This window comes from Solea senegalensis, linkage group LG10 (genome assembly GCF_019176455.1).
Source record: "Solea senegalensis isolate Sse05_10M linkage group LG10, IFAPA_SoseM_1, whole genome shotgun sequence".
In the NCBI taxonomy this organism is placed as follows: Eukaryota; Metazoa; Chordata; class Actinopteri; order Pleuronectiformes; family Soleidae; genus Solea; species Solea senegalensis.
This window is the reverse complement of record NC_058030.1, coordinates 14323740-14345240: the sequence shown is the minus strand read 5'-3', so window position 1 is coordinate 14345240 and position 21501 is coordinate 14323740. Positions and strand designations below refer to the sequence as shown.

Here is a 21501-nt window from a genome sequence, read left to right as displayed (position 1 = left end):
AACTCTCTGCAGAGTAGCACTTCAGTTAGAGGGAGTTGTTCCCCTGAAATATAGAGACCATGTAAGGCCCTACAAACAAAGCTAGAAGACATGTAAACAGGGCTTAAAGACAATTATTTACTGTTATTGGGTTGTTGTCCCAAAGACAGCCTGCTCGCAGTTGCACATTATCTCCCATGCATGCTTTAACACAGCAATCACAAGTTTGAAGAGAAGTAGAAGGTGAGTGCTTTATGATTCACGCACTTGAATCTGTATTAGTCAGTGTTATCCCTGAGTCTCGGCCAACACAGCAGTAACAACAAAATGTATTCCCAGATCAAACAGAACAACAATAACCATGAACACATGGCTCCAATTGCCTTCTCTCTGCTCCATCATCAAATCTCTACAATCTTAATTTGGACATTAGGCGTCTTTTTTTCTCCCTCATTTTTCCATCATGTCAGCTCTCTGTGACGTACAGCATTAAGAAGGAATAACATCAACTTCAAAGCTGCTATATCGACTTTATATCAGACAGACCTGGTAAAAAGGGGGTGATTGAATACCTTCCATTTTCCTCTGCTCCAGCCACTGTTCTGTTATCTTCTCCACGTCATCTGGCTCAGGAGTAGGTAGATTACTGGAAATAGAAATAATGGCTGCTGTGTTTATCATGGCTTGGACACTGTCCGTTTGGGCTCTCAACCAAAAGTAATCTGTCAACCTGCTTAGTGGTTGAGTATAAAATCTGGAAGTAAACTGCAGCAGAGAGGAAACCAGGCAGAGAGTCATTGCTTATTACATGGCTCGAAACATTAAGATAAGCAATAAATGTTTAGGGGAGGCGAAGGGGTCGTTTCTCAGACAAAGCAGACAATGTTGCAGTTTATACAGTATTTCCCATTGCAACATAATTAGCGTGATTAGGTTCATACTTACTGTAAGAAAGGCAACATGTGTTTCAGAGTTTGTGAGAATAGGAGTGATTTTTCCACTCCAGAGACAGATTCTCAGTCGACTGTTATACAATACAGCACTATTGTTTTGGTTTTTTTATCTAAAAACCAAGACACCAATCTTGACCTTTGACTTTTGTGTGAATAGTCTTGTTTAGAAAAAAAAGGTGCATTCAAGTTCCCACTAAATACATCTTACAAAGTGAATTCAGTCACAAAATGATTATTACTTTATTGTGTACTTAGTTATGACAAGGGATATTCAATGATTGGATTGTTTGTTTGTCCAAAAAATGAAATTAATCAATGCAATTATTTGTAGTTGTAGTAATAAGATACAAAACTGAAAAATGGTTCAAATTCTTTTTCCTCCAGTGACTACCTTTGTTACGGCAAAGTGACAGCATGAACATGAATGTTTGCAAAAGTGATGAATTTAAAGATGGTTCTTGAATGCGTCTCGTAGCACCTCACATTATTTTCATTATACATATATTTCGATGTTGTGTTTGTTTTCTTGGAGTACAGAATTTCCCTCCCACATTATTTAAAGTCTGTCACAGAGGTTTGGCTGGAACCCCAACGCCTCTCTCCTTCCTTGTAAAGACTGTGGTGAAGCTGGTTGGAAGAAAATGGGAATGGGAAAAAGTGGACTAGCTAACAGCTAACTTATTTGTCAGTCAAGTACCAGGTTGTATTTCTGCTTTCTCTGTCGAATGGTTTGTATTTAATGTACTGTCACGTGTGTGTGAGATAAGACTGTTGGTCTTCGATCTGTGTTCACCAGTGGGACAGGACATGTGTGTGTGTGTGTGTGTGTGTTGGGGTGGTGAATATTTGATTGAGAACAATTTAAATGCCCGTCCCTTGTCATGCAAATTCGTTCATCTGCAAATATTTTAATGACAGATTAATTGCCTCACTGATTACATTTAACAAAATGTGATATTGTTTTTGTATTTTCAATACAAAATATAAAAAAGGAATGTTGCATTCCTTTGCTCTATACTCTATATACTTTTTTTTTTACTGTACTGGCCGAACAAGCAATATAAAAACTTAATTTTAGTGAAGAGGTTAAGCAACAAGTGTTTATATTGGCTAAACCTGCCTTCAGTGCAAGACAGATGATATAAAATACTTGCTGGCATAAGATACTTCCCAAAGGTATCAAGAAAAACAAATTATTTAATGATGTCATTACATAGAAACAGGGTTTAAACAATAAGCGTACAGGAATGTGTTTTGTCTTCGTACCGAGGTGTTGGTGAGACAGTTAAATTACTGTAACTGCAGCGCTAACAACTGTAACTACAGGTCTTTTTTTGTGATAAAAGCAGCGTCACTTAATTTCTGACTGACAGATTCCCCCTGTGAAAATAGCCGGCCTTCTTATTTACATTCAGTGCTGAAAGCTCAATGTCAGTAGCTGAGGTTATTCTGCTGCATTAGCAGAATAGGAAGAGTGTCTGCCAGTTCTTCAACTTTCATTAAGTAAACCTTTTATGCCAAGTACAGCTGCCTGCCCAGACCCCCCCGACAATAATGTACTAACTGTTCGCCCGCCAAACTATCAAACTATTTTACATTCCACACCTGTTAGGCATTACACACAGTGGTCCGACCTGGCCGTGCAAACACAACAGAACTTCCTTTGTTGGGTGGGTGCGACTCAAAAGTGTTCACGAAACAATTTATCAGAAGGAGATAGACACACTACAGGCCTGTGTGCTCCCTGTGACACCGTGCTCTATCAGCAGGCATTTCCTGCTCAGAATAGGCAGGTCTTACTACATTTAGGGAGAGGTATTTTAATTGGAACCACCTATACAGTCTGACAGTAGCCTAAACGGAGGAACGTGGAAAAGCAGTTGAGGGAGTGAAGCTCGAGAGGCTCCAGGTGTTGTCACACAGCTAACAAACCCAGCTCAAGACTGTCTCTGTAGGAATATTCGTAGATCCATTCATGAACATTTCCATTTGTCTACAAGGTTGTTGGTAGCTCTACTCTGTGTCTGCAGCTGTCAACAGTCTGTCATATTATCTCAAAAAGGGTGGGGTCAGTTTCTTATGACTCATTTGTAACAGTGTCTTTACGCTACCGGCTGTTTTATATTATCTGGTTTTATTTATTTATTTATTGATTGTTGTTATATGTTTTTGTGTATTTACAATTTCATTACAATTTGTTCATTAATACGTTTTCTTAACCATCTGTAAAGCATCTGTTTAATGTGGTGACAGCACAGTAGGAAACCCATTACGTTTTTTGGGGTTTTTTTTTCTGGACAACTTCTGTCGACTGGTTACTCATCAAAGACAGATGTAGTGAATGGATTTATTCCCAATTGTTTGGCACAAACACAGACACCAGTGGCTTGCACATTTCGTGTTGTACAAGCAAACGCACACGTACTGTTCCACATTTCCCATCTACTGTTTTCATTTGAAACACTTTCACTGCCAAACACCAGCTTTACACAATAACCAACTTTACTTACATGCATCTAACTTTTAAAAACCCTTTTTTTTCTGCAGCTGTGGGAGACCATACATCAGACTGAGCCATGGGGAGGGCTCTATAGACAAGGGAGACAGGATACCACGTTCAGGTATACTCCCAGTCTTTGTCTTTCTGACCATTACTTTAGAGCACTGTACATGCTGTATTAAAGTGTTTCTCTCTTTTTTGATGTGCACATTATGTGTTGACTCTAATATATTGACGCCTAATATATACTATATATATGGTGCTTAACAAATTTACTAGACCACCACTAAAAACAAGAAAACATAAATATTTTAGAAATGTTTCAAAAACTTGTTTAAATCTAAACATGTTATTGTTATTTATTTGGCAAAATAATAAACTGAATACACCTTTTTATACCCAAATAAATTTGAGCCAGCTTCCTGGGCTTAAATGATTGAATCAAGGATTCAACATTCAACCACTAAAACCAATGTTACTATCATTTGTCAAATGTAAATCTTAATGATATGTTTTACTATTTTTTAATTTTATTCAAAAAATATCATTTTGGTTTAAAGAGCTTCTATAAACTGGTGTATTAGCCATAAGAGAAACATAAAAAATTATTTTGATAATTACACATGCTGTTAATTTAGGGCAGCTCTGGCTTTGAGTGTTTTGTATTTGTAATTCATGTGTTCATTCTCTTTATTTAGTCTGTACATCCAAGTCGTAATCCTAATCTCAGCTAAAGGTAAACATCAACAAAATATGATTGTGTGAAGTGGATGTAAAAGAGAAGAAAATTCACCACCACCCGAAAAATCATGATTATTACTATTAGTTTTATTATTATTATTATTATTGTTATTATTATTATTATTAGTATCACTATTATTATCATTATTGATGTATTATTGATTATTATTGAGCTCAGCAGTGATTTGTGTTATTTTTTGTGTTTCTTTACTAGCTGAGGATCCAGTTGTTGTGTCATCAGACTATGACAGCACCCACGAAGCTAACCACAGTGACAGCAGTGATGTAGCACATACTGAGGAGGACACGGAGGAGGGAAAAGCCCCTGCTCAAAATGTTATCCTCCACCAACTAATACCTCCTGAGGTATAGCTCCCTTTACTACTATTAATGAAGCACACACATTTACACTGAAACGCGTGTTATTTACACTGTATGCATGTCTTTCATACAGGACAAACCCATTCTGGCTCCAGAGCCGTTAATAATGGAGGATTTAGATCCTCTAATGAGTCAGCTGAATAATTGGAACTTCCCCATCTTCACCTTGATGGAAAAGACAAATGGGAAATGTGGACGTATCCTCAGTCAGGTGAGCACATCTTAATGAATCAATAGGTGAGTTTTGATGACCCTGTGCAATTAACATTTTTTTTCAATTTGTGCGTACAATCACAAATGAAAACACAGAACATTTGAAAAGATCTGGAAATATCACATTCAAGTTCACACACTTGGTGGAACAGTTGGCCTTTCAATAAAAGGCAAACGTGAATGAATAAGACGTCACTTCCGTTTATGCATTTCACTGCACAGGAAAAATGACGGAAACAGTGTATGAGAGGAGGTTTGTGTGGACTGATGAGGAAACTGATAAAGACAAGCACTTAGCATAAGTAATACCAATTGCAAAACTATATAGTTTCTATGTTTTTACTTGTAAATAATGTGATTCTTACCCAAGTGTTTGAAGTTGACAGTTTGATTGTTGTGTTTCAGGTCTCCTACAGGCTCTTTGAAGACACTGGTCTGTTTGGGATCTTTAAGATCCCTGTAAAAGAATTCATGAACTATTTCTATACCCTTGAGAATGGTTACAGAGACATACCATGTAAGGTTCCACATCTCTCTTATGGGCTTTATTTTATTTATTTATTTATTTATTTATTTATTTATTTATGTATTTTTCCTTCTCCAGTTGTTTGCAGCTGTGGCAATGAAACCAGTTACTAGAGGCAAACATCATACAATTTAGATTTTTCTTTATTTGTTAGTCATATACAGTACAATATAATGTATGTCGGCCTTTATGTTGTTGCAAGAAACATAAGTAGCCCAGCAGTGCACCCTGGTGGAGAAGGTTACACACACAGAGAACCCATAAGTTTTCTTTCCCAACCCAGATCACAACAGAGTCCACGCCACAGATGTCCTTCATGCAGTCTGGTACCTCACCACGCAGTCTGTGCCCGGTCTGCCCAGCCTCGTTGCTGACCACGGCTCCGCCAGTGACTCAGGTGTGTTGATTTGTACACGCATGCAGGTTCAGTGCTATGACCTGGTGTGAGTGAGGGCCTGTGTTTGAAGCCAGTTAAGATGCCATATGTACAAGAACAATGAGCTCTACTGTTCAGCCATTTATGAGTGTGCAGATTTCCTTTAAGTAGATCTTTGTATTTCCATTTGTTTTACCTGCCTGCAGCATCACTCTGGGCATTACCCTAATGTCATAGCACTGAACCTGCAGGAGTGCATGTATGTATGTATTTATGTATGTGTGTGTGTGTGTGTATCTTATCCTACTCACAGTTTGTCTTATCTTACTCAGGCGTTTGCCAGTGGCATTTATGTGCCAAACATTATTTGAAGTCTAGAACTGCATGAAATTAAAGACAGATTAGAGTTCCCTCTCACTCATATTTCCATAACCTCATTTATATGCCTCGCTAAGACCGTCCCTTTGATCCACATGTAACTGGAGTTGACTGCTCGAGTGTGTGCTGGGCATATGCAAGTACAGAAGGTGTAAATTCTACTGCGCTGCTCTTCACCCTCCTCATTTTGTCCATTCCCCCGTGGCTAGACTCAGACAGCGGAATAACACACAGTCATATGGGCTTCCTGGTTTCAAAGACCTACACTGTGTCAGAAGACGGCTATGGCTGTCTGTCAGGCCTCATCCCTGCTCTGGAGCTCATGGCCCTTTATGTGGCGGCTGCAATGCACGACTACGACCACCCCGGGCGGACCAACGCGTTCCTTGTGGCCACCAGTGCTCCACAGGTACTCGCGCTATTCAGCCTTTAGCAAGTGGTTCCCAAACTGTTTCAAAAGATAATCAGGCTGTTTCCAAATCATGTTTTTATTGTTGCGTTCCCCAGTTGAATCACTGGCCTATAGTCATACATAGTAAACATACAGTAGTTACTGTTTGTAATCAACAATATGATCAATTTCCACTATGGATTATGTCACTGGCTGAAATGGTTTAGTGTTATTTTGTGTCGTCAGAGAAGCACCAAACACAGTAACTCCTTATTGTTTTTCAAATGTAGATTATAATGATTTATATAATTATAAATAGTCATATATTATTAAATAGTCATATATTTGAATGATTTCAGGTGATCCGCTGAGTGTGTTGCATACTTAATCTGATCTGTTCAATAAGTTCAATAACTAAAATGTTGTGTAGTAAAAATGTACAGTGGGAGGAGTAGAAATGTGATATATGATGAATTATGCAACATTTGAATCATTTTCATTTCGAGTATTGTTTATTAATTGTCGCGTTGGTGTACTGTAAATGTAAATGTAAAATGTTTTTATGTGATTCCAGGCAGTGCTTTACAACGACCGATCCGTCCTGGAAAACCACCACGCTGCCTCGGCCTGGAACCTTTTTATGTCACGGCCAGAGTACAACTTCCTTGTCAACTTGGACCATGTGGAATTTAAACGTTTCCGATTCCTGGTTATTGAGGCCATTCTGGCCACTGACCTGAAGAAGCACTTTGACTTTCTTGCCGAGTTCAATGCAAAGGTAGTTCTATCTATCTATCTATCTATCATAATAATATAATAATAAACACAGACTTTAAGGAAACATTGGAACATTGCATCACTTTAAATATGTTTTGCTCAAGGCAGTGACATAAAACACTCTGCAGCTTTTCAAGAATTTGTTCAAGTGCAGTATGTTGGCTTTGGATTTGAGGATCTAGGTTTTTCCTTTGTGAATATTAGTAGAGTGGTGGTGGTGATCAGGGGGCCAGAGCCAGCCAGTCGGCACTAAGCTTGCTGGCTTGGCGGCAAAAATAATGTTTCCCATGACCAAACACCCTGCTCTGCGTTTCCTGGAAGCAAAGTAGCTTTCTGTGAAGTAACCGTCAAGTTTTGATCTTCTCAGCTCTTGCCGTTATTAGTTTAGAACGACTAAACCTCAGCGATTTGTGGTCGTCTCTCTGCGGGTCTGAAGCTCATCAGGCCTTACTGGAAATAACACATTTATGATATTTATTCTTTGATTAATGTAAGCTTTACTGTACAATCATGTGGAAGAAGGGGTCACAGGAAAAAGCAGCCATGTCCCTTAAAATGAGCCGTAAATCTAAAACCTCACTGATTCAGTGCAGAGAACTTCATAGTCACAAACTACAACTGGTGAAGTATTTAACATATAGTGGTTTTCAAAATAAAAGAGTCTGCTTATGTGCTTCATAACAGTGTCTGAAAAAAGCGGCAAATTGTTTAGACTTTAAACGTTGAGGGTTTAGCACCAACGACTCTACCGAACAGAAATGTTTGTGGCAACATTTGACATTAATGTATGTTCCACGTCACCTTGTCTTTACGTTGATCCTCCAGGTGGGTGACGATCCATCTTCAGGTATCGATTGGTCCAATGAGAACGACAGGTTGCTGGTCTGCCAGATGTGCATTAAACTGGCTGATATTAATGGACCGCTGAAGTGCAAGGACCTGCATCTGCAGTGGACCGAGGGCATCGTCAACGAGTTCTATGAACAGGTGTGTGAACCACGACCTAAAAATGTGAGGATTCTGTTTATATGCAGGGGGAAACGACAACAACAACAACAACAACAACAATAACAACTTGCAGACAACATGAAAACAAGTAGTTTTCTGTTTTGACACATATTCATTTATTGTCAGAATAATGGTCACATGCATCGTCAACAACTTAGAGTCCAAAGCAGTAAAGCATGTACACACAAGAACTCTCATGGGGCGCAAGAAAACCTATCAATGGAGCCTTGATTATGACATAGAGCTTGAGGGCTACGTGCGATTGATTACTGTGTGAGTCTGAATCTTGGCTCTGTATTGTACTGTCTCTTCTCATGGGGCTAATAAATACTTTAAGGTCATGTTGTTGTAAGAATATCGACACTTGTGTATATCTGGAGGCTATTCATATTTATTAAACACGAAGGAAAATGAGGTTCATTTGTGAAAGACAACCTTGTATCACTTCTGAAGTCTGTCCAGGATTTATTGATGTGGGCAGGTGATCCGAAAGTTCCTCTTCTGTGTATGTGTGTGTGTGTGTGTGTGTGTGTGTCCTGTGTCCGCTGTGATTGGCTCCACCCCCCCGCGACCCTCATATGAAGGACGAAGCTGTAGAAAATGAATGAATGAATGTCTGTGCTCTTGTCAGGAACGTTAATCTCTTCCATACATTGTGCTTCACATGCTTTGTGTCGTACAGTTGTATGGGGCTTTGGGTCAGTCACTATGGCAACCAGGATACATTTGCTGTTCTTCACTTCTGTCCGTACAGACGTCATAGACGGCACATGTGGATGTTTTTCAACAGCAGATATATACTGGCGTGCATTCTATACAAGCTAACACAGTCTGGCCTTTGTGAGAATAGTACTTCATTTTATGAAGCCCTTTTTTTTCTAGTGTAGTTTCTGGAACCTTATTTTATGCCCAATATAGGGAAGATTAAAACATGTTTATTAATTTAGCTTCAATTTAGATTTAGCTGAAGCTACAGTGTACAACAGGCCATTACAGATATGGATACAATTAAACACAGAGAGGGAAATGAAAAGTCTCCAACAATGCATAAATAATAATTTTGTCCTTTGAAGGAAATACCTTATTGCACCTTATGAACATAGTATATTTATGTATAAACCAACATAACAATCTCACAATCTTCTTCTTCTTTTTTTTCATTTAAAAACAAAACAAAACTCTTTCTTTGAATCTATTAGTCACAGTTACTAAGGTTTTATGTAAATCATCTTAGCCCTCCAGGACTCAGAGTGAAGCTAACATCCCATTACTTGGCAGTAAAACAGCCATTGATTAATGAGCTGGATCTATGTGAAGAATGAATGTCATAAATCATTTTCCTATAATTTCACGTTATTTGATGATGTCAGCACAGAAACTCTGTCTCTGACTGTTGGGACTTAATTTAACTGTGAAACAGATCATTTAGTAAATTATCAATTGTAAATATGGAGCAATTAACATGCTCGACATCATTTCCACCTATTCACTAAATATGTCCTCTGTGTGATGACTCAGTTGTTTTGGTAAATTGGTTCTGCTTTAGTTCTGTCCCCGACATTTATTCACTTGGTGCTTATGTCATACTAATGTGGCAATGCTTTATTTAGGGTGATGAGGAGGCCAGCCTCGGTCTTCCCATCAGCCCCTTCATGGACAGAGCAGCACCACAGTTGGCCAAACTTCAGGAATCGTTCATCACACACATTGTGGGACCACTGTGCAATTCCTACGACTCGGCCAGCCTCATGCCTGGACGATGGGTGGAGCCCAACCCGGATGAGGGAGAGGAGGAGGAGGAGGAGGAGGAGGAAGAGCCGGAGATCAGGGTGAACGAAGATGAGGATGAAAATGAAGAGGACACTGCAGAAGAGGACAGTTCCACAAGCTCAGAAGTGTCACGTAAGTGCTATGGTCTAAAACAGTGCTTCTCAAACTCTTACCACCTGAGAAGGTATTGACATTATCACCGACGTTAAAATACAGCGGTGTAAACAGACCACGTAAAGTCTGCTACAGACTTTTCACACGAGGCCGATTTATTCCCAATAAGGGATTATTATTGTCTCTCTCATCATCCTCCTCTTCCTCACATGTACTTCACACACTGGTATGGTGGAATTAGAGAAGAAGAAGAAGCTTGCGTACCACTGATGGTACATGTACCACAGTTTGAGAACCATGGGGGGTCTAAACTAAAGCTTAAAAACTGTCAGTTTAAAATCAACATTACATAATAACTTATCTGCAGCTGGTTTGTGTCTTTGCATCCTCAGGGTGTTACACCTGCTGGACGCTGCGTATCAGGGAGCACTGGAGTTCATCTCCAATTGAATGCCAGAGTTGGATGTCTGCTTTTGTGCATTTTATCTGCAAGACCATCTTGGGTTGATTACCTTCTTATCTAGTGACCTACTTTCTCCATTAAAATAGTGGAACTGATGCTTTTTCAATGTTCCAAAAGCCTGTACTGTATTATTTGCTGCTCCATCTGTTTGGAATCACTTGCAATAACAGCTTACCGGGTGCTTTTAAACTCACTCTGAATAACTCTGCCACGACCCTTTTGTAAAAGAGATTTTTATTAAATTTTTTTAATCTCAATTCGTCTTTCCTGACACAAAGTCAGTTTGCTTTGCAGCACCTAGATGAACTGGGTTTCACATGATGCGGTACGACTGTTCGAGGTTCTGGTGTACAATATAAAAAACATTTACTTTGACATTAAAATTGACTTTCTTCTTTTCCAGAAAATACCACTCCCAAGAAAAGGAGGAGAGTCTTTTGTCAGATCACGCAGCACCTGATGGAGAACCATGAGATGTGGAAGAAGGTGATTGCAGAGGAAGCTCAGAAACAAGACCAAGGGCCAGAGTCTGTCCATTTAAACAATGTAGCGGAGCCTATTCTGGCGATTCATGAAGAAGAAGAGGAGCCAGGGAGCAGAGAAGAGCTGGTAGAAGGAGAAGATCCAGAGGAGGGAGTGGAGGAACCAGAGTGGCCTGTTTCTCCACAGGACGACTCTAAACCTCAAGAGGAACTACAGGAGGGCGACCCACAGTGAAAAGGCCCATGGGAAAAATGGTGTCAGTCAGGGCAAGGATGTGGAAAAGTATTTCTTTGTTTCTTATCCTATCAACTGACTCCTGTTTTTTGCCAGCACATCACTTAGACACAACACTGTAGAAGTTTGGGAAATGTGTGCCTATACAAAAAAAGAAAAACAGGGTGGGAAAAAAATCTGTGCTTTACACATTTTATCTGAATATCCAAACATTTAAAGGAGCTTTCCGTATTGCAATACAGGATGGTTTTATGTTCTTTGGGATACAGACTCTTTTGCTACTGTCAAGAGAAGAGAGAAAAGACTGGTTGCACAGACCTCAACCCATTGTGGTCACACAGGACTGCAGACATTTGCTGCCAATTTATAAATAAATATTTTCAGAATGCAATTATATATAGACATCACAATTAACTGTAGTCGTGTGACGATTCTAGGAGTTTTTAAGGTCGCACACAGGCCATAATGTTTTTTTTATGTACGGCTTATGAAGGCAGTCAATCACATGAGGAACACTGATGTGTCATCCGTCCTTTCAACTTTTGCCAAAAGTAACTGCTCACCTGTGGCGTTTTAGCATTAAACACAAATACTTATGTTTTATGTTTTACATGTGTTGCCCTAATGATGTCATCCATACCATTCAGTGTAGCCGTATTCATTTAAGGGGGAGCACTTGGGGCTCTTCACACTGTAAAGCTGTTCTCAGACATGCACGTAAGTCCCGGCATGTTTCTGAAACTGTCCAGAGGCGCGACATGCGTTCTCCAGAACTCCTCCCCCTGCCAGCTCGCTAGTAAGAATCTCTGGATAATTTACCATGAGCCCATGTGAGAACACAGCAGGAAATGCTCCCGCCAGCGGGTGTCCTGAATCCAGGGGTTTCAGACAATCTCGAGCTGCTTAAATGTCATTATATGAACAGTAAACTCTCCAGGTCCAGACCAGGTGTCCATGTCTGAAAATGGCTTATGCAGGTGTGGGTCTTTGCTTGAAATAATTTATTTGTACCATCTCCAGTCCCCAGTTTCCGGGTAAATATGGTCGGGTCAATGACTTGACAAATTAACGTTGGGCTGTAGGAAAATGAATCAAATCATACTTTGAAACTACCAAATGTTTTAGGATGGTAAAAGGGAAAAAATCAACAAAACAGGAAACCATTCAATAAAAATATATAAAGAGTTAGAAAGCTTAATATATTAAACAAAACACCCTGATGTGGATTAAATGTGTAATCTTAATTTGTTTAATTTTATTTTATTTGAAATGTCCATAGACTGTCTTTATCACTACAGTGTTGTTTGTGTCTTTTCTATCACTTTCTGACACTTTGCTGTATTTAAGGCTCAGTGTACTGCAGTACGCTGTATCCTGGTCCTCATTATGTAATCACTTGCAAATGATGCTGATCTTAAACCCTCAGGAAACTCTCAACTATTGAAAGTCAACATTTGCATTATTCCTTGGGACAGTAAGATAAAAACATACTGGAATGGCAGGCTACTTTAACAATAATGAATAAGAGCAATGATGATAATAATTGTTTTCTGCTTTTACTTTTAACCTCGAAGCAGAAAACCTTTGTTCATCTATGTATCCTCCTCTTCCAGCACCTCAGGGAGACTTTCTTTCTCTCGTGGTTAAAATCAGACAGCACATCAGAGTGCATCACACAACGAGGATTTATTTTGAATTCATTCTTTTTCAAGCTTTTTGTTTCCACGTCAAAAGAAAACAGTTGTGGGGCAAAATCAATGGAATCAAAACAAGTCTGAGTTTAGCCAAAAGTCAAAGTTGTAATTAACTTGGAACGTTGTCATTATATTTCCACATTACAGGTACTATGCACATGTTTAGGTCCTTGTTTTCTTACTGCTTCCTAATCGCCAAGCCTATTTTGTACCGAGATATTAATTGACACTATTTAATATCTCAATGATCAGGACCTGATGTTTAAGAGATGTGATTCAGAAATGTGCTGTAAAGTGACGTCACATAAGAGCCCCGACTTTGGACTGAGACAAAGCCACAAGTATATTCAACTGCGTCTCAAACAAGTACATTGTGGCAGTATTATATACAAATGAAGTGCCCATAATCTTGTCCAGTGTCTGCATGTAACTCATAAGAAGTAAATCAGTTGTTTAATGGGTCTCTGACTTGTTACACTGCTACCTTTAGTCATCTTATATCTGATCTTTAAAAAAAAAAAAGGCAGCACATCCTTGCAGTTACATTCTTCTACCACATGATGTTTCCATCTGTGGTGAACACTAAAATAACCCATTTACTGCTGTCTCTCTCTCTCTCTATACTGCAGCACAAAGGCCACAAGCTGAAGGTAATTGGTTGACCCACTGATTAGAGAGACATTAAACAGAGCATCATTCACCACCACACAAGCCCTGTATCAGACCACACAGTTGTTTGAAGCCACTGAATCAGAACAGCCGTTTTTTTGGCTTCTAATGATCATGTGTTGCCTCACCTATTGTATCTTGTTTACAATAATCCTGCTGTTTTTTTTTTTTTTAGTATGTCACCTGCACTTCCTGCCCAGTGAGCTCTTACGTTTTCTTAACTTCTTTTGTTTCCCAGCTCCTGCTTTGAGAAAACAGTATACGTATATATACTGGACAGTGTGTGTGTTTTTGTCATTTTGAATTCTGCCACTGAACCTCTCTAATGTGACTCTGTCCTCTATTTGACCAATCGCGCCACTGAGAAGAGCGGGGGTGCGACTTCTGCTCAAAACGGTGACGCAGTCATTAGTTCCTCAGTCGACTCTGATGACACTTATTCACTGAAGGCCCTTTAGCACACTTGTCCTTGCGCTTCCTCTGACATCCGTTCCGCCCGTCCTGCACATCTGAGACCCTCACTGGCAACAGTGGACACAGAGGTCGTCACAAAACTGCAACCGGATTCTATCCATCTGTCCATTTTGTTCATTTGCTGATGGTGCACTTTTTTTTTTTTTGGTTTGTTTGGACAATGCGTGCATTTTTGTCACCAGATGACTTCAATCCTGAAGTCAACTTGCTTTACCAGTGCATTTCTTTTATTTTTTATTTGATTGTCATAATTATTCACACGTGTAGCATAGTTGTAATGGTGGGACCCAAACAAGCTTTACAATTATGTAAACAAACAAAAAAAAAAGATGAGTATTTTTATATAGTTGACACATGATTAAATAATGACTTGCTTTCTTCTCACTAGTACCTTGCACTTACCACATGTACAGTACTAACACGTGGAAGAATTATTCCAAAATACATGGTATTTGTGAAAGTAACATAATTAATTTCCTTCCGGGTTGATGCTCCATTTTGTACAATACACACACACACACACACACACATATATATATATATATATATACATATACATATGCTGTACAGTAAAGACATTTTAAAACTACAAAAAAAAACCTTTTAGATATACATTATTTATTTTTACCATTTTGTAATTTAGACACTATACTGTAGCTGCAATATTGCCAGACTTACTGGAAGTGCCTATATTGGTATTATGTAACATACAGTGAGTATATTTGAAGATCATTAGTTATTGTCACAGCCGTGTGGATGTTGTAATGTGAATACATTGAATTATAAGACTATAATTTCTGTGGTACCACTGTGTCTGCATTGTTTCGTTATTTGCTTCATTTTGAAATCTACAAGGTAATGAATGATCAGGTCCTTGGTGTCATCTTCATTTTGAAGTAGTGGAGGTTGAGCATTAAACCTAGAAGGCAAGATTATCAGTTTTCCCCAAATGGATGTGATCGGCTCAATAGCTGTTAAAAAACTTTAAATAGTCTAACTTTGAGGGCCGTTAAAGTGCAGTGTCCGCTGCTAAAGTGCAATTTTAAATATATAGCTGAAATTTCATCCTCCTTATCATGTCTGCTCACATGATATGGGATCAATGGAAATTATATAATATATACTGTTTATAGTTTTCACTATATTTCAGTTCACAGATTGAAAACAATTCTTTGTGACTGTTCATATTTTACAAATACAAAAAAGTGGTTAGGCAGTGCCAGCTCAAGCCTTTATGGGTCTCTAAGCTGAATTTGATTTGGCTCCCCCACCACCAACACCACCAACACCACCACCTTGAAGTAACCAGTGCTTGACTATTATAGATACAAATGTAACACTATAAACTGCATTAATCACAGTTGTGTTATTTCAACCAAACAAGTGTCACTAAAGTCACAAACGTGGCCTAGTGTTAATTTGCACTTTTGTATTCAAAGTGAAGAACTACTGTTGCCTTCATGTCCCATCTGAAAGACAATACTTCCCATTAGTGAAATTGGAGCTATGAGTCTGTTACATTTCGAGTGTTTTGTTGTTGGAGCGAAATGAAAAATGACCGACACATGTTTCACCCTTACCTGCTTCTTGGGTTAGACAATTTTTGAATAGTTAATTAACCTACTCGAGCAGAAATCGCCTAAATCAGCAGTATAGTATTTTGAAAAGACAAAACAAAAATGTGTGGAAAATCTTGTCTTACTCTGTGCCATCTAGAAATGTCAATGATCTCTTAATTTCCCACTGGAAGTCACCATGTGAGGGGGTGTTCGTGTGCATTCAGCATGCTGGGAACTGGTATTTACCATAATTCTGAAAGCATGTGAAGGCAGCATGAGTGTGGTTTTACTCAGTAAATCACCCTTGGATTTCCATTCAGAGAACGACAATAAATTCCCCATTCATTAGGAGAAAACTTTTCTGTTCTCTTCATTTTGAAATGTTGTTGATGGTCCCTAGATGAAAGCCCCTTTTTATTGTATTATTATTGTTGTTGTTGTTGTTATTATTATTAATAATAATAATAATAACAATACAATACAAACATACAATGTTATTATTAGTATTAATAATAATACTAATAATAATAATGATAATAATAATAATGACAATGATAATAATATTAATATTTTGGCTTGTTGATATTATTTATTTATTTTTTGGGCGATTAATCCAACGTGAGACTAACTTCACTCCATGCTCCACAGTGCGTAAAAACACACGCGTCCACGCGGCGACGTGCTGGATGTGATTTCGCTTCGCACATTTGTCATGTCATTATCAGTCACACTCTTTCACGGATAAAACACACGTGTGTGTCGCGGGAGTAAAAACCCGCAGCGTGACACATGAAAAAGACCTGAGAGACTCCACGTGTTTCCCTCATCATGACTCCATGTTTTAGCGACACACCGCAGGTTTTTGCAGCAACAATCCAGCGCTATGTCTCTGAGGTTCGCTGAGTGCAGTCATCACGTGTCGTGGGGTCTGAGTGTGAACACGATGTTCAGTGTGTGGGCTCTGCTTTCTGTGAAACACACCGATCCTGCTGCTGCTGCTGCTCAGCACACACACACACACACACACACATAGCATACACAGAGATGATGATGATGGTGATGATGATGGACACTTTGTGCTGAAGCTTTTCACTGAAACAACAGGACATTTGTTTTTGTCTGGCCGTCTCTTTGATTGTGGACAACTTGTCTGAGGCACCGTGAGGAGCAGAGCGGCGTGAAGTTTGGTGAGTACCATGATGTTCTTTTGGACAAACATTCATTGTGTGTCGGTTAATTAGCCTGAGATGAACACTATTTACAATGCATTTGAACTCGGGTTACTCCTTGTTTCTATTGCACATCATCAAACACTAATATAAATGGGAATGAAATCGTGAATCCATTTGCCACCCTTGTCCACAACCTGTGTGTCCACAACCGGTGTGTCCACATCTGTCCCTGTTTTGTGTTAAATCTGCAGCACATATCAAATGTCCTTGGATTACTGAACCCTCTCTTTTTCTTCTACTTCTTCAGAATTATATTTGGACTTTATCCTAAACTCTGTTTTGCATGAGTGGTCAGATCACACATGTTAAAAAAGTGGATCCTAAATGTTAAATGATTGTGGCGTACCATTTGTAAAGGACAAAATATATATGATGCATCACTGTGCTGAGGTAAATCCACTAGTATCTGTATGAATACTTTTTTTCTGTTGTTTATTAGGTTTGTATATCCTTCTCTAAGTTGACCTTCACCTTTTTTGGATAAAAACAATTTAGTCCCACTCCACTCTATTCTTTGGACAAAGAAAACATTCACATTACATTTTCTCTCTCTATCTCCACTATGAAAAAGCTCCTACACAATATTTACTAGTCTTGGTTTTTATGTTCCAACGTGTTCTTGAGTCCACTGTGCTGCTACTGTAATGTATGCAGTGCTGACCTATATGTTAAATTTAGCGTGAATCATCAGAGATTTACTTCACCTCTACTGAAAATGCTGAACTTTTTTTTTTTTACATCATGGAATCCTCTCATTCATTCATTCATAATCTACGGCTTTATCCTCCTCATGAGGATCGCGAGGCCGCTGGAGCTGACGTATGTAGTGAAAGGCGGTCCAGAGTACACCCTGGACAGGTCACCAGCCCATCGCAGGGCAAACATACTGTGACAAACAACTATTTAATGTTGTTTGTACAATTTTCTGTCAGTTTAACATGAGTGCACAATTTAGCACAAACGGCTATAACCTCCACTTTTTGTACATAAGGTAAAGGAAAACAGTTTGTAAAGTTGGATGTTATGCATCAGCATGATTTGTCTTAGTTGTCTTAGGCTCAGGACTCACCACACCAACAGTCAGTAGACGACAAAGAACAAGGACGAATCGTGACACAACCTGAGTTGGCACATGTTGGAGGCAAAAGTTGCACTCAGGCACACAGCTTGGACGACAGCCGGCAAGCATCTACAATTTGTGCTTGTGTGGGAAGAAATTATTTTCAGTTATTATAAGATGGTAATAGTCTGTATTCATCATTATCAAAAATTATTTTTATATATATATATATATATATATATATATATATATATATATATATATATATACATATATATACATATATACCTTTGGTGTGTATGTCCTTGATTGATTTTTGTTTACTGAGCACTATGCGTTCACAGATCACTGCTGACCTCCAAATCTGAATTCCCCCCAGCCGGAGTGAGTGAGGACAGACAAAGTCAATCATCTGATGAGAAGCTGCAGCTCAGGAAGAGGCTGCCATGGAGAAAAAGGAGAGCTCAGCCACAGGCAGCTGGCCCCTCGACAACAGCCACATCTCCTCTGCAGTAAAGAACTCCTGTCATCCTAATCTGAAGGTATTGTACTGCCGTAACCAAGTATCTGTATTTGTATGAAACTCTTCACTGAGATGATTGAACAGAAAATACTTGGTTAGTATTTGCCCATAGGTTTTAGATTCTGGATACTATGCAGATATCCAGGTTTGAAAATAGGCTTATATAGGCCAGTGGGTACAGTCAGTGTATGAGAAAGGTCATAAAAGCATTGGAACACTCAGCCTGACGGGAGAGACAGCCCACAAGGCTGTGATCGGGAAGTCACCTGATTGCTTGTAAGAAAATAGGACTAGAGTCACATGTGCAAAAGAAACTGTGTCACAGAGTGCATGTGCTAGTGGTTGCACCTTCTCATGTCTGCATGTTATGTATGTACTGTGACCAGAAGCACTGAAGGAGTCTTCTGTGGTTGTTTATATTCATCATTGAAACACCAGCAAGCAGGCTGCATGTTGCAGCCCGAGCTGATGATGACATACATGCAAAGTGTTGAGTGTATTCATTGGATTACCGTGACCTTTGTACTCTTTGAAATGAAAACGTAGGTGGAGCCATAATCAGTCACGCGTCATGATCCCTGTGTCGAGGCAGCAGTAGATGCTTTCCATGGACTTTATTTGCAAACTTTAATTTCCAGTCAGAAGAGCCTGCCAAATGGCAAGCTGTGTTTTCGTTGCGTCCCCACAGGTGACCTTGTTTTCAGAGACGGCAAACCTCTGTGTCTCAGGCTGGTTCTCAGCACAGGGGAAATCATTTTCATATCAATATACAGTGAACTTTGTCTCTTGATGTTGTGGAAAAACATGTCATTGGATGATATTTTGTTGACCTTGACCTCTGGCCCGATCCCCTCTCAAGTACAAAATTGGTGTGCAGGTTTATGGATGAAAAGCTGCTTAGTGAAATGCTTCAGCTACGAGCTAAAACAATGAGGAATTTCAGTCATGCTGTGTTTTGTCCCTCTCTGGTTTAATCCTATGGTAAAACCTCTCATTGTGCTGCTCTTAATACAACATTCACTTGTTAAACTAGAACAGGTTTTTACGTTGTCTGTTGCTTTTGGTTTTACATTACATGAAGATTTTGTGAGATACAACAAAGTAAATCACTACTTTTGAAAGTGTAATAGTGATATGAAGAAGTACACTGCTGACTGTTATAATGCAAATGCAGGTTACCTTAGGTCCAGTAAAACTAGACTAATACTTATGATGAAGCAGGTTATGGCCCAAGTAATCAGATTATGGTAGGGATTCTGGGTTTTAATTAATGTTAATGTCATAGTAACAATGAAGTACAATATGAAGGAGACGGTTCAAAATGATCAATGGAGTCATATGACATGCATAGGTTGTGTGGTGTGAATGCTAACTATGCTCTCACACTGGAGGGTTTTGTCCAGATTAGTGGTTGTTATGGTTACACTGCTCCAACCTTAGCTCATTCATTTTGTTCCTGATAGTCAGAAGTTACAGGAAAGTCTATTTTCACCCTGTGTCGTCGTTCTTATCTCTCACTCGTTAGAGTTTTAAGATCTCAAAATCTTGGACATGACATGGAGGACAGGCCTGTGTGTGTGTGTGTGTGTGTGTGTGTGTGTGTGTATGTGTGTGTGTGTGAGAGAGAGCTTGAGCTATTTTCATTCACAAGGGTGAAGTCTATGGTTTCCAACCATGCTGTGTCTCCTTTGGTCTGTCAGATCTCATACTTTGGACTGTGGACAGTGTCTGTGATTGGCTTCTCTAATCCTCTCTTTGTTAGCAACTGTCAGTGACAACAGGTGGCTGAGCTAGAGGAGGATGAAGCTCAATACTCCCATAAATCCAGCTGTGATATATGTATGCATGTGTGTGTATGTATGTGTGTATATATATATTTATATATGTATGTATGTATGTTGTTTGTTGTTTATTTTCTGACTTTTCACTCTTCTCTTAGACGTTCCTGGCAGCCTTGTCCTTTGCCTCCTTTGCCCAGGCTTTATCTGGCAGCTACATGAAGAGCACGATCACACAACTGGAAAGGCGGTTTGACATCTCCAGTTACCTGATCGGCATCATAGATGGGAGCTTTGAAGTGGGTGAGTTTCTCTGTTTTCCATCCGTGTGTCTCTTTATTTTCATGAAGCATTTACATGCTAATGCAGGTATAACTTCTCAGCATGTCGGCCGGGGTGACGCCATAGAGCATTGAATATTATTAATTGAGTTGTAATGAGTGGAAAAATTGTGGGCGTGAGTTGGAGGGAATTTGTCATGATTTGTGTTGTTGTGCAACAGACTGGGAACATCAAATGAAGAATGGATCATAATGTGTGCAGATAAATATGAATAAATAAATATTTATGCTGACTTTGATCAGAGTCTTTGAAGCTCTCGGTCATTCACATCTTGTGATCATACAGTTTGTATTGAAACAATCAATCAGTGTTTATTTATATAGCACTTTACAATATCTGCTAGGTACTCGCATAAAAAAGAAATGATAAAAAAACACAATGAAACAGTAAGGAAACTACAAATAAAATCTCTGCTAAGTAAGCTGGAGCAAGGCTGTTAATGGCTTTGTCAACTGCACGCTCGTTTTTTTTCTAACGTGTATATACAAAAGGCTCAATCTTAGGCTACTAAACCAAACTATTTTTATTACGAAGCGATGATACCCTTATACAAACATACTTATAATGATCATTTAATATCATTTGTGCCAATAAACACCTCTGAAGGTTACACAGTGAAGTTTTAATTCAAAGGAATTGATTTCATTTATAAATAACATAAACCTTTTGACGAATACTATGACTAAGATTTCTTCTTTCATCCCTGTAGGGAATTTGCTGGTGATTGCCTTTGTGAGCTATTTTGGTGCCAAACTTCACCGCCCCAAGATCATATCAGTCGGATGTATCTTAATGTCTTTCGGGACCTTCTTGATGGCCATGCCACATTTCATCAGTGGCCGGTATGTACAACAGGACGTCTGTACGTCTGTCTGTCTGTCTG

At 39.1% G+C, this 21501-nt stretch overlaps 2 protein-coding genes across 5 annotated transcripts in view; both read left to right on the top strand.

Annotated features, from left to right (window-relative positions):
- LOC122776249 (cGMP-inhibited 3',5'-cyclic phosphodiesterase A-like) overlaps window positions 1–14675 on the top strand; it is a 30599-nt gene extending 15924 nt beyond the window's left edge. The window contains exons 4-13 of the mRNA XM_044036689.1: window positions 3480–3553; window positions 4388–4539; window positions 4628–4765; window positions 5173–5284; window positions 5577–5690; window positions 6257–6456; window positions 7013–7216; window positions 8041–8202; window positions 9834–10125; window positions 10974–14675. Of these exons, the coding sequence (XP_043892624.1) occupies window positions 3480–3553; window positions 4388–4539; window positions 4628–4765; window positions 5173–5284; window positions 5577–5690; window positions 6257–6456; window positions 7013–7216; window positions 8041–8202; window positions 9834–10125; window positions 10974–11287 (1762 nt within the window). The 3' untranslated portion in view covers window positions 11288–14675. The remainder of the gene's footprint in view (window positions 1–3479; window positions 3554–4387; window positions 4540–4627; window positions 4766–5172; window positions 5285–5576; window positions 5691–6256; window positions 6457–7012; window positions 7217–8040; window positions 8203–9833; window positions 10126–10973) is intronic.
- A 2037-nt stretch (window positions 14676–16712) lies between these two features.
- LOC122775978 (solute carrier organic anion transporter family member 1C1-like) overlaps window positions 16713–21501 on the top strand; it is a 56255-nt gene continuing 51466 nt past the window's right edge. For 2 of the 4 annotated variants that reach the window (XM_044036260.1, XM_044036258.1), the window contains exons 1-4: window positions 16713–16870; window positions 18320–18517; window positions 20438–20579; window positions 21328–21460. In XM_044036260.1, the coding sequence (XP_043892195.1) occupies window positions 18422–18517; window positions 20438–20579; window positions 21328–21460 (371 nt within the window). In that variant the 5' untranslated portion in view covers window positions 16713–16870; window positions 18320–18421. Of the gene's footprint in view, window positions 16871–17962; window positions 18156–18319; window positions 18518–20437; window positions 20580–21327; window positions 21461–21501 lie in introns of those variants that run through there. The other 2 variants (XM_044036259.1, XM_044036262.1) reach the window with 2 other exon arrangements.